Source organism: Thamnophis elegans, chromosome 8 (assembly GCF_009769535.1).
Source record: "Thamnophis elegans isolate rThaEle1 chromosome 8, rThaEle1.pri, whole genome shotgun sequence".
Classification (NCBI taxonomy): Eukaryota; Metazoa; Chordata; class Lepidosauria; order Squamata; family Colubridae; genus Thamnophis; species Thamnophis elegans.
In genome coordinates, this window is record NC_045548.1 from 59,511,745 (window position 1) to 59,525,900 (window position 14,156).

General features: G+C 39.7%; 1 protein-coding gene across 1 annotated transcript in view; it reads left to right on the top strand.

Annotated features, from left to right (window-relative positions):
- The window catches only part of TRHR (thyrotropin releasing hormone receptor), a 29,297-nt gene extending 15,768 nt beyond the window's left edge, over positions 1–13,529 (top strand). Inside the window, exons 2-3 of the mRNA XM_032222291.1 lie at positions 11,847–12,233; positions 13,491–13,529. Coding sequence (XP_032078182.1) covers positions 11,847–12,233; positions 13,491–13,529 — 426 coding nt within the window. The remainder of the gene's footprint in view (positions 1–11,846; positions 12,234–13,490) is intronic.
- Positions 13,530–14,156: the final 627 nt, after the last annotated feature.

A 14,156-nucleotide genomic window follows, 5' to 3' on the forward strand; every position in this document is an offset into this window, starting at 1 on the left:
TCTTCATTTCCTCCTGATCAGCTGGGACTCAGGAAGTAGAGAATAGATGGGGGCAAGGCCAGTCAGAGGTTTATTTACCGGTTCTCTGAACTACTAATCTCCGCTACTGGTTCTCCAGAACTGGTCAGAATCTGCTGAGTACCACTTCTGGCTCTGACCCTAGAGCAAAGCACACACAAGCTTGAAATCCAAAAGGTGCTTTTTTCAAGAGGCAACTGGGCTTCCTTGTTTTTCTTTGAAGAAGTTTCACTTCTCATCCAAGAAGCTCATCCAATTGTCTGCAAGGATTTATACTCCTCACAGACAATTGAAAAAAGCACCTTTGGGACAACCATGACCTAGCTGACTGAGAATCTCTATAGACACTCAAATTTGAAATGTAGACAAAATTCATCCCCTTGACTTGGGTGTGACAATCAATTAGTTCAGCACTGGAAAAGTGGTATTAAAACCAAAGGGCATTTAAGTCCCTCGGAAGCACCTGAAACGCCTGTTTTCCCCTCCAGTATCCCTATCCATATAATTGCATATCACATATCCTGGGTACGTGTGTTTTTCTGCATGTCAGCTGTAGAGAGAACACAGGAAGCCTTATGTTCACCTGAAGTGGCCGCAATCAATTTCCTCTAAAACCTTCAAGCCCTCTTTTCAGAAATAATAATTAAAAAAATGACAGAACTCCTTCAGCACACTGCAGGCCAAGAAAAGATCATGATTTTATGGAATAATCCTGTTTAAATCTGCAGTAAGGCAGAAATGGGATGCAGGGCTGGGGCTTCAGGAGGCCAAAAATGCTGTATTCGGTGTATAAGACGCACCAAAATTTCTGCACTCTTTTTTTGGGGGGGGGGAAGGTCCATCTTATACTCTGAAAAATACAGTATGTGAAGTCCCAGTAAACTTTATTAGAGCACATTCCTGGTTAAGCCTTCTGGGAGCCTTCACACATTTAGGATTCAACATTTGTAGAAGATACCAAGCTGGTAGGGATAGCCTACTCTTGAGAAATAGGCTCAAACTCCAGAAAGATCTTCTTGACAGACTTGGGCATTGGGCCCTATCCAGCAAGGGGAAGTTCAGTCATGAGAAAAAGAAGGTCTTACACATGAGCAGGAAAAACAAATGCATAAGTATAGAATAGATGGTACCTGTGGTGGGATACAAATAATTTAACAACCGGTTCTCTGCCTTCATGATTTCTTCCAACAACCAGTTCATCAAACTGCTCAGAAAGTTAACAACAGGTTCTCCCGAAGTGGTGCGAGCTGGCTGAATCCCACCACTGGATAGCTGTCTTCCATTCCTTGAGGGGCTGTCACAAGGGAGAAGGGATTTATTTATTCTTTAAAGCACTAGAGGGTAAGACAAGAAGTAATGGGTAAAAGCTTGTCAAAGACAGATCCAACTTAGAAGTGAGGGGAAATTTTCTGATACTGAGAGCAATTAATCAATAGAATAGTTTGACTCTTGGAGTTGTGGGTGCACCATCATTGGAGGTTCTCAAGAATAGGCTGGACAACAATTTGACTGGGATGATATAAGCAGGGAGTTGGATTAAAAGACCTCTGATGTCCCTTCCAGCCCTATGATCACACTATTGTGAATGTGTCTTGACTGTTTTGACCACATCCTGCAGACAACCCTGGGGAAAGCTGTGCCTATTTACAGCAATGAAACATCTGGTTGGGATGGGCATTGCTTTATCCTAGCAAAGTATGGGAACCATCAGAGTAAAAGCTGCCTAGCAGTAGCACCGTTGGTTTAAATGCTTTCTACAATAGTTAAAAACAAAACATAAATTGAAAAAAATTAAGTATCTTCCTGATAAATTGAGATACTTAACTCAGAATTCTTTTAAATCCCAACTGTGCATAGTTTATCATGTAAAGTCCATAGAAGTGGCCAATCCAAACAAGAATATTTTTCAATCAGAGTCATTGTCTTCTGCTGGATTGTTTCATTAGTAAAGAGGATTAAGCCTTCCCCCCCCCTTAGAAACCATAATTCAGAGTAGCAATTATAGCACTTAGCTAATTAATAATATTATGCTCATTGGAATATTTTGAAAGATTAAAAATGGTTGTAATATAAAGAAGGTCCTTAACAAGAATACAAAAAGATAATTATAAAATGAGCCTTTTCAAGTATCAATTGAAAATTAAACAATTAAGAGTTTTCTTAACAAGGACCCTAACAAAATGTTTTCTTGACAAAAAGCTCTTTTGATAATTGAATAACAGAGGGCTTTTAATGAAGCTGCAGACCTGCATAGATGGTATCATCATTTCGAATGATGGTTAAAACAGATGAGTTCAAAACACTTCATTTTGTTTTCAATTTCCTTTATTAAGCGTCATTTATACTCTGCCACGCAAAGAAAGGGAAGGAAGAAACGAGATATATTAAAATCAATGAGAATAATGGTTTAAAGGTAAAAGTAAAGGTTACCCTGGCACTTATGTGCTAGTCGTTCCCAACTCTAGGGGGCAGTGCTCATCTCCATTTCAAAGTTGAAGAGCCAGCATTGTCCGAAGACGACTCCATGATCATGTGGCCGGCATGACTAAATGCCGAAGGCACACGGAACACTGTTACTTTCCCACCAAAGGTGGCTCCTATTTTTTCTACTTGCATTTTTACATGTCTCGAACTGCGAGGTTGACAGAAGCTGGGAGAAGTAACGGGAGCTCACTCCATTACACGGTGCTAGGGATTCAAATCACCGAACTGCTGACTTTTCTGATTGACAGGCTCAGTGTCTTAGCTGAGCTAAAACAAAGAATGTTAGTGAGCAGAGGCAAATATACATGTCCCAGGATAATGTTGCAAGAATGAATCTGCATCGGTCACCAGGGATCTATTCTTCTAAACTTTTGGATTCGTGCTGGAGCTTATCCTCGGGGAATTTTTTTCTCCTTTCCTTCCCCTTCTCTTCTTTAGATGTGGCTCAGGCATATGTGAATATTAGAGATTGTTAGACCCACCTCTGATCCATTCTATGACTGCCTTGGTCCACCACAGTGACGTGCGGTGAGGTTTATGGCTGGTGAGGCACTGACACAGTGATGGGTTTCAAATTTTTTTAGACTTGCAGACTTCAACTCCCTGAATTCCACAGCCAGGCATGCTCAGTTCCGATTTAAAGCGACAGCATTTGTTTTTCTTCTTTGCAAAAAAGTTTCCTTCATTCTTTTTCTTCTCCCTCCCCCTCCTTCCTCCCTCTCTCCCTCCCTCCCCCCTCTCTCAAACAGACACACGCACACAGAGAAGTTGGATTGGACTATCTCTCCTACCCCCTTCACTCTCTCACTCACTCTCTCTCAAACAAACACAAACACAAAAGTGTTATTATATTTTCCATATATATAGATATATTTTCCAATGGCTTGAAAACCGATCTGAGCCTTTGATTGCAGGAGGAGCCATGTTGCCTTTTCAAACTTGTAATCAGTGAAGCTGGGCTTATATAGTTTTATCCAGCTGTTTGTGCGTGTGTGTGTGTATGTGTGTGTGTGTGTGTGTGTGTTTGAAAAGGCAACGTGGCTCTGCCTGCAATCAAACTACACTTGGGGAGGGATCTACACTTGAGGATGAAGTTTGAATTCCTCCCCCTCCCTTCAACCCTGACTTCACATCCCTGGTCCACCAGCCATCAGTTCTTGCTATGCGACCAGCCCGTTTCCATTTCAATTTTTTTAACTCTCTTGATGATATTGTACACTTTCATTTGATCTCTAATCCATGTGCAGGTCTTTCTATCTTATCTTGGAATGCCGAGCATGTATCTTTATTTATTTATTAAACTTATAGGCTGCCGATCTCACTATGGAAGAGACTCTTTTAGATCTCTCACTTTCTGGAATAGGTTCATCTTCATCTTCATCCAGCTGGTTTTGTAATTCATATCAAACAATGAAGAAGGCAAGGCCATCTGAATTTAAACAGGTCCTCATATCCTCTGTACTCCAGTCAGCCTCATCAGCATTCATATCATCCCCCACCATCTCCTTACAGCAACAGAAAGAGAAAATTACTCCATAAGCCATCATATTAATGCTATTGCATTATTCAAACTGCAATTGGAATTATATAAATCAATTTTGTTTCTGTCTTCAATCTACCTACATTTTGGGTGGCCCTTGCATTCTCCTTCCCCTCCCAAATTGTGCACTCTTGATTTATGGTAAGTACTTGGGGCATTTATTTCTATAGACTAGAGAGCAAGATAGATTCCCCCTTCATCTTCTCTGGCATTTATTTCATAGTCACTGCACTAACAGAGCCTCACAATGCTCTTATATTAATGGTTAGTCCTTATTTCCTAATGAAATGGACCACTCTTAATTAAATGCAATAGAATCAAGGATCGCTGAGCTCTCCATCAGATGAAACGATTTTCATTTATTCTCTGACTCCTTCAGCAGAGGCGTTACTGTCAACACAAAGATGGATAAATTGCTTAAAATTGGCTGGCGCCACCTGACTGGTGAAACCTGAGTCTCAATTGTGCAAAAGTAGATTCCATTTGCAATTATAGCTATTATATATTATAATTATAGCAATTATAGCTTTTTTTAGTCTGGGTCACTGCAGGTGACCAGCATTGTGTTCCTAACAGAGGAGATATTCTACCGGTTCACACTGGTTCGCCCGAAACGCTAGCAGAAATCGCGGGTGCATCCCGCGATTTCTGCTAGCAGTTCTACGGCATCCCATTTAGGCCCTTTTTTGGCAAAAGTGCAAGCATGGAAGACTGTGGACATGCATGGAGGTGGTGCAAGCGCTCACATTTGCGAACCGGTAAGAAAGGTAAGTGAATACCACCCCTGGTTCCTAAAACACCCCATGTGAACCAAAAACAGGATGATTCTGTGCTTTTTGAAAAAGGTTTTCATTACTTGTTCTAGAAAGGTAACAACAATGAAGGCAACACTATTATTATCCTGGTTAAATTTTGATGCTCGTTAAGATAATTAAAAATCCACTTTTCAAAATTGGTTGGGGGACTATAGTCTTAAAAAAGGGAAGACTTGTTTAACACTCATCTCAAGTTCCTTGATTTCACTGTGAAAAGATAAAAACTTAAAGAATCTCTCAAGTCCATCTCAACCATCTCAGCTCCTGCTGATCCATGATATGTCACAAGGTTCTATCTTGTCCCCTATTTCGTTAAATAACAAATCAAAACAAAATCCCACTGGTGGTATTCATTTATTACTTTCAGTGGTGGGATTAAAAATATTTACTACCAGTTCTGTTGGCATGACTTGGTGGGCATGGTGTGATGTGGCTTGGTGGGTGTGGCTTGGTGGGCATGGCAGGGGAAGGATATTGCAAAATCCCCATTCTCTCCACACTCCAGGGGGAAGGATACTGCAAAATCTCCATTCCCTCCCCATTCCTGGAGAAGGATATTGCACAATCTCCATTCCCTCCCCACCCCACTAACCTGCTTTCCAGCTCCGTTCTTCTTTGCAGGGCAACAAAAGAAGACACAACTGATCAGCTGGGACTTGGGAGGCAGCAAATGGATGGGGGCAGAGCAAGCCAGAGATGGTAATTGCGGTTCTCCAAACTACTCAAAATTTCCGCTACCCATTCAGCAGGACTGGTCAGAACTGGCTGAATACCACCTCTGATTACTTTGTGATGGAAAGGCATTGATATACTACCATCCAAAGGAGCACTTAGTAGTTGTGAAAATTATTTCCTGTTATGGACCGGATGAGAGATAATATACTGAAATTAAATCCAGATAAGAATTGACATGGCTTGAATTTCATCTGGTCTATGTAATCAATTAGACAAAATTGAAATAGAAGCAAATGAGAAGGCAGATCATAATCCAATAAAATTAAGTTGGAAAGGTCAAAGAAGAAGAAAAAGATGGATGATGAATTCAAATATTGTAAATGAAATAGAATACACTCAAATGTTGGAGAAAGAATTAAAACTATTTTTTAGAATAAATAAAAAAGAAGACACCTCAATTCAAGGTGACACTATGAAAGCATACACAAGAGGCCTCACGATTGCCTACATGATGAGAAAAACTAGAAAACAAAAAAAGCAATAAGAATGTATGCAAAAAGAACTTATGGAAGCCGAAGCTAAACTACAGAAAGACCCAAAGAATAAAATTAAAAAAGAAAAAAGAGAGATGATAAAACATAAGATCAACTTAATAACTCAAAAGGAATTAGCACAGAAAATTAAAGCGACCAGAAAAAATTACTTTGAACAAGCCAACAAACCTGGACGATGGTTGGCATACAGATTGAAGAATGAAAGAGAAAAAAGGATGATATACCAATTAAAAGATGATGAGGGAATAATTCAATACAAAGCAGAATAAAAGAAGCATATTATTCATAAATACTTCACAAAACTATACGCACAATATAGTATGGAAGAAATCAAGATAAAACATTATTTAAACACAGAAAAGATAACACCAATCTCAAAAGAACAAAGGGAGGTGATAAACAGGCCAATAGCATTAGCTGAAGAGGAATTAGTTCTGAAAAACCAGAAAAATAATGAAACCCCAGGACCAGACAGAATACTGGTGGAGCTATACAAATATAATAAAATAATATTGGAAGAACTAGGAGTGGAAATGTTTAACAAAGTTTTAAGAAAAGCCAAGATGCCTGAATCATGGACGGAAGCAATAATATCGCTAATCCCGAAAGAAGAAACCAATCTACAAGAAATCCAAAACTATAGACCAATTTCATTACTAAATTCCGATTATAAAATATTTGCAGCAATTATGGCAGGAAGAATTAAACAGGTTTTAAATGAACTAATACACCCGGACCAAAATGGATTTTTACCTCATAGACACATTAAAAATAATACGAGAGTCATCCTAGACATAATAGAATATTACAAGGTGCATCCAGAAAAACAAATGGTACTGGTTTTCCTTGATGCACAAAAAGCATTCGATAATGTAATTTGGAAATTTATAATAACACTATTAGACAGGATGAAATGCAGAGGAAAATTTACAAAAATGATAGAAAAACTTTATAACAGTCAGACAGCCAAAGTTCTGGTGAACGGAGAACTAACAGAGAAGATCAAAATAAAAAAGGGAGTCAGACAGGGATGCCCCCTCTCTCCTTTGCTGTTTATATTAATCCTGGAAATTTTATTAAATGAAATTAGGAAGGAGCAGGGAATAAAAGATTTGAGACTCAAAAACGAAGAATATAAGGCCCAAGCTTATGCCGATGACTTAGTATTTGTTCTAGAAGATCCATTAGAATCCAGTCTGAAATTAATTTAAAAATTAGAAGAATATGGCGAAGTGGCAGGATTAAAAAATCAATAAAGGCAAAACAAAAATGATAACCAAATATGACAAAAAAACAAGAAGAGGAACTGGAATTAGCAACTAGAATGCAAATAACTAAGAAAGTTAAATACTTGTGGATCTGGGTGTCTGCAAAATGTTCCATAATTAAGGAAAATAATTATAATAAACTAGTGACACAAATAAAGAAAGATTTAGAAAGCTGGAAAAATATTCAGCTATCACTAATGGGACGTATAGCCACAGTCAAAATGAATATTTTACCAAGAATCTTATTCTTGTTGCAAGCCACACCTATTAACCTGGGTAAAACTTTCTTTCAAGAATTAAACAAAATAACTAGGTTCGTTTGGCAAGGATGAAAAGCAAGGATTAAACTAAAGTCAATGCAAGATAGCAAGGAGAGGGGAGGTTTAGCATACCAAAATGGGAATTATACATTAGCAATAACAATAACATGGGTGAAAGATTGGATAGAGCTAAAGAATAAAAGAATTTTGACATTAGAAAGCCATGAATTGCAAGCAGGTTGGAATATATTCCTATGGGATGATAAAAATGAAACCCACAAATACTTTTAAAAACATTTAATTAGAAGACCATTATTGCAAAACTGGCTCAAATCAAAAAAAATCCACTATGTTAAAAATCCGGAATTGGCTATCACCAACAGAAAGAACGATCCATCCAAATTTTATAGATATGAATAAAATGCTAAGATACAGAGACATAATTGACGGACAGGGAAATTTAAAAACAATTGAAGAATTGGCAGAACAAAACATGCAAGTTGACTGGCTAACCTACTTGCAAATCAAAACTAAACATAATAATGGTACTAAAATATATGACATCGAAACAGAACCACACGAATTGGATAAACTAATTCATAGTTCGGATAAAAAGATGATAGGGAGAATATATACATTTCTCCTGAAGCATAAAATGGAAGAGGAAATCGTGAAAGAACAAATGATAAAATGGGCACAGAACTCTGGCTATAATATTGAATTGGATAAATGGGAAAAATTTGGGGAACAAACTTAAAAATGACACTATCAGTTACATACATGGAAAATCAGTACAAAATGTTTTACAGATGGCACCTGGCACCAACAAGGTTAGTTAACAACAAATACCTCCCCAAAATATTGGAAATGTGAATCAATGCATGGAACATACTACCACTTATGGTGGACCTGTGAGGAGGCTAAATTTTTTGGGAAAAGGATCAAAAAGTGGCTAGAGGTAATAACAGGTGTTAAAATAGAAAGGAAACCTGAAGTTTTTTTTATTAAGAATAATGACTGTGAAATATAAAAAAGAAATTCAGTATTTAATATTACATATAATTACAGCGGCAAGGATTGCCTTTGCCCAAAAATGGAAAAAGAAATTAATTCCAAGCGAAGATGAAATAATAAGAAAGGCTATGGACTGTGGTAAAATGGACAAATTAACAAAAGAAATCCAGAGAAAAGAAGAATCAGAATACTACCAGATATGGGATAAATGGTATAGGTGGATGGAGGAAAGAAACAAGGATCAATGAAGGAACACAACAAAGCCCAAAAATAGTAGTTAAGGAGAATTAACACATATATATGTATCCAAGTGGTTTAAACTTACTAGAGGTAATCAGCCAATATAGCAGACAGAGGAGTAAGATAAGAGGGTTAAGAATGGTAAAATACAAATGAAATATAATAGAAGGGGAAACAGTATAAGGTGAGCAATATCAATTGGCTATTGCTATTAGAAAGAACAGGAAGCTCCTGTTCATATTGTATTGTGTAAATATGGTGTACGTCTAAGTTTTGTGTGTGTGTATTTTACATGTTTGTAAATAAAATTTAAAACTAAAAAAAATAAATAAAAATCCAGATAAGAAATGAGTTGTTGGTAAAGAGCAAGGGAACTCAGGGGTTGAGGTGACATTTATGCTCTAGATGGGGCTGCATCCCCCTCGAATCCCCTGTATCACAGTTTAAAATCCCTAGGTGTCATTGGATTTGCTGGTCATAGTTGCGTTATGTATCTCATTTGCACATCCATTAGTACTGCACCAGTGGTGGGTTTCAAAAATTATTTGAACCTATTCTGTGGGTGTGGCCTCCTTTGTGGGAGTGGCTTGCCGCCCATGTGACCGGATATGAAGATGCCGACGACACTTGTCAGAACCACCTTAAATTACCTCACACACAGCACTGGCATGCATAAGAATATGATGTAAACTTGTTTTTTAAAAGGCATCTTTGGTTTGCGTTAAAACAACTTCAACACACGCAATGTTCTGATGGCACCACAAACGCAGTAGTCATCCTCACCTTTCACAGAGGCACTGAGTTTTATAAATATGAGCATAATAGTGTAGAATAATCATATGCAAGGACCAATGGTGGGTTTCAAAAAATTTTGGACCCTCTTCTGTAGGTGTGGCCTGCTTTCCGGGTCCGCTGGTGGAACCTCTTCCAACCGGTTCAGTAGATTTGACGAACCGGTTCTACCGAATAGGTGCGAACTGGTAGGAACCCACCTCTGTACTGCACCAATGTCTTCTTGAGCAGGTGATTATTTTAACATATTTTACATGACACTTTCTTAAAAAGCATCCAGAAATTGCCGTTGAATAAAATACGCCATCATGGCGCTTAAGGACAGAGATCACCCGACACTTGCAGGGAAAGATCTGTAAGGGTTCCTGAGTGCCTAAATAACAGGATAGCAATGTTCCAATATTTAAGGTGGTGCAGTGGTTACAGTGCAGTATTTTTGCAATTTTGCAATTTTAATAGATTTGTATGCCGCCCAATCCCGAAGGACTCCGAGCGGCTTACATAAAAACAGTTTAAAAGCATTGAAAAAAAAAGTTTAAAATACAGAACAAAGATGAGTTAAGGAGGGCGCAACATACACTCGATCTTAATGGGGCTGAAGATCAATCTAGATCAACAGCCCCAGGCCTGCCGGAACAGCCAGGTCTTAACAGACTTACGGAAGGCCAAGAGAGTGGGGAGGGTCCAGATCTCAGGGGGTAGATCATTCCAGAGGGCCAGGGCAGCTACAGAGAAGGCTCTCCCCCGCAGAGCCGCCATATGGCACTGCGCAGTCAATGGTACTCGGAGGAGGCCCGCCCTGTGTGATCTTATTGGGCGTGGGGAGGTATGTTGCAGGAGGCGGTCACGGAGATATCCAGGTCCTAGGCCATGTAGGGCTTTAAAGGTAATAACCAGCACCTTGAAGCGTGTTCGGAGACCAATGGGGAGCTAGTGCAGCTCGCAGAGGATAGGTGTAACATGGGTGTACCTATGTACACCCAATATCGCTCGCGCGGCTGCATTCTGGACCAATTGTAGTCTCCGAACACTCTTCAGGGGCAGCCCCAGTACTGCAGGATACTTTTGCTGCCTGCCGGCTCTCTGCAATTTGACAATTCAAATCTCACCAGGTTGACTTGGCCTATATCCTTCCAAAGTGGGTAAAATAGGGACCCAAATTGCTGGGAGCAATATGCTGATTCTGTAAACCCCTTAGAGCGGGCTGCAAAGCACTGTAAAGCAGTATTAAGTCTAAGTGCTATTGCTAAGGATTGTTACAAAGAAAAGGGGATCAGTCTATTCTTCAAAGCACCTGAAGGCAGAAGATGAAGCAATGGATGGGAACACTCAAAGAGAGGACCAACCTAGAATTAAGGAGAAATTTCCTGATAGAACAATAAATCAGTGGAATGCCTTCTCATCAGTAGTTGTAGGTGCTCCATCGCTAGCGGTTTTTAAAGAAGAGTTTGGAAAACCATTTGTCTGAAATGGTATAGAGCAGTGATGGTAACCTTTTCCAGGCCAAGTGCCCAAAGCGCATATGTGCACAAGGGAATGCAAACGGGTGTGTGCAAACCCCCCAAATGAAATGCACCTTCCCACGCATGTGCCCCACCCCTGCACATTTCCGTGCATGCCCTGTACATGCCCCGCCTCCCACACACATGCATGTGCAACCCCCTCACATGTGTGTGACCCCATTGCACCCCCACCTCCCTCACTTGACCCCACCCCCTATGAATGCACGCACAATTCCCACACATGCTCCTTCCCATGCATGCACGCACAACCTCCCCCATGCACCCTACCCCCTGTGAATGTGCATCAGAGACCCAAAGGCCAGCTGGCCTGTGGAAGGCTTGTGTGCATGCACATTGAAGCTGAACTAGGGAGACGGCTTGCATGCCATCAGAGAGGGCGCTGCGTGCCACTTCTGGAATGCATGCCATAGGTTTGCCATCATGGGTATAGAGTGTCCTGCTTGAGCAGGGTGTGGGATTAGAATAGCCACAGGGTCCCTACTAGCTCTGTTTTTCTGTTATTTTATAGGACTTTACTTCCATCTGTCCCACCCTGAGTAATAATATTGACAGAATTGTGTACAGTAAATTACTGTAAAAGTTCTCTGTCTCTTCATTAAGTCATTGAAAAGGATTATGTCACTCTACGTTTGCTCATCAGATATGTCCATTCAATTCCCCCAGGTTACAAAGATGCTGGCTGTGGTTGTAGTCCTTTTTGCCTTCTTGTGGATGCCCTACAGGACCTTGGTGGTCATTAACTCCTTCCTGTCTCAACCTTTCCAAGAACAATGGTTCCTGCTGTTCTGTAGGATTTGCATTTACCTCAATAGTGCCATCAACCCTGTTATTTATAACCTCATGTCCCAAAAATTCCGAGCAGCCTTCAAAAAACTCTGTAAGTGCCAACAGAAACAGCTGGAGAAACCTACCAACTACAGTGTAGCCCTCAACTACAGCATCATTAAAGAAACTGAACATTTCAACACTGAACTAGAGGACATCACAGTTACAGATGCTTACCTGTCATCCACAAAAGTATCCTTTGAAGATAACTGTGTGACCTCTGAGGTAAGAACCAGAATAACAACTTGAATTAGTGTCATTTCAATCAATAGCCATAAAAGAGATAATTGGCATGGTTGGACAATTTTGGACATAGAAGTCTTATAAAGTATGTATCCTTTACTGTTTAGTATATTAAAGTGTAAAAAGATGTCTCTACTACTCATACTATAATATAATAAGTCCTAATTTAATAAAAGTGAAGATATATTTGGGTGAAATTATCAAAAGTGAAATGTGTTGCACCAAATATGGCAAAGGGGTTGAGCTCTCAGTGTAAAGGTTCCTCCCTCGCACATGTGTGCTAACTGTTCCTGACTCTAGGGGGTGGTGCTCATCTCTGTTTCAAAACTGAAGAGCCAGCACTGCCTGAAGACGTCTCCGTGGTCATGTGGCCAGCATGACTACATGCCAAAGTCTCACGGATCGCTGTTACCTTTCCACCAAGATGGTCCCTATTTTTTTACTTGCATTCTTATATGCTTTCAAACTGCTAGGTTGGCAGAAACTGGGACAAGTAGCGGGAGATCATTCCATTACACGGCACTAGGGATTCAAACCGCTGAACTGCCGACCTTCTGATCGATAAGTTCAACGTCTTAGCCACTGAGCCACCACGTCCCCCCATCTCAATGTAGAATCTTCTCTCCAAGGTCAAGGAACCTCTCTGGTTTCTCACAATTCACTGTGAAACATAAGGAAAAACCTTTGCTGTGGGCTTTCTCAGGTCGAAACATGTAGACATCTAGAAATATGATTAAATACGAAACAAGAGGTACAATTAAAGACAACTTCAACATAACACTTTTTATCCAAGATACTTCGAAACAGGACCTCAATTCCAAAGAAATTATCACTGGGAATAAGGCAAATGAGCAATGTTTTTTGCAGGGAAAATCTGTCTGAGAATGTGAGGTAGTCTAGTTTTATTCCTACATCTTTGGGGAATTTACCTATATTTGGATAGGCAGAAGTGAGTTTTGCCATAATTTTCCTGAAAGGTCTTTTTTTAAGCATTGTCTGCCTAGCAATAGATGATAGTATTTCACATCCACTTGCAAGCAGGAGCATCCAATGAATAGTACAGTTTCAAGACCATGAAAGCTAATATCAGAAGTTAACTTTAAAGCTGCCTGTGTATCAACTTAAATGCATTGTGGTCCTCCAAAGTGACTCATCCTTCAATTTCTCATTTCAGGTGATGTGAAGTTGGAAGAAGCTGCATCTCTCATTCCATTTTGCTTTTGTTCTATTTGATCTCAGAACAACCTTCGCCCACCTGATGTCCTCCGGATGTATTGAGAAATCGATTCCCAGAATTTTTGCAGCTGGGAGAGTGCTGGGTTGGGCAAGGTTTTCATAGATGATCCACTTCTGAGTCATCCTGCCTATTAACCTAAACATATCCAAACGTCAATATGCTCATACTTATTTAAACTACTGTACTGTATGTTATTCATGCTTGTTTTGTGGAAACTTAGAGGTAAACTGCAGATATGTATGCATGCATCCTTAATATTCATTTGCTATCTATATTTGAGTGAGTTTCCCAAGATATACTTAATAGTCATTTACTATCTATATTTGAGTGAGTTGCTCAGTCCCTTTCATGAGAGAACTTTAGATGTGATATTTTTGTGACTATTGCTCAGTCATTAAGAACATTGGTGCAATACTGCACTTTATGACAAGCACTGTGGGAGTGGCTTGCTTGAATGGCCCTATTTTAGCTTCCTAAGCCACATCATTTTCCCACAGGTCCTATAGGTATATGTAATTATCTCCAGTTGAATTGAACACTGTACCATAGCTATTTGCTGCCCAATTGACAGCTGAAGCTGAAGGACATGGATCACATTGGCAAAATTGGAGCCATCTCACTAGGGAAGACAGCAATTCCAGGAAAGAAATTCCAATCCAGGCCAAATC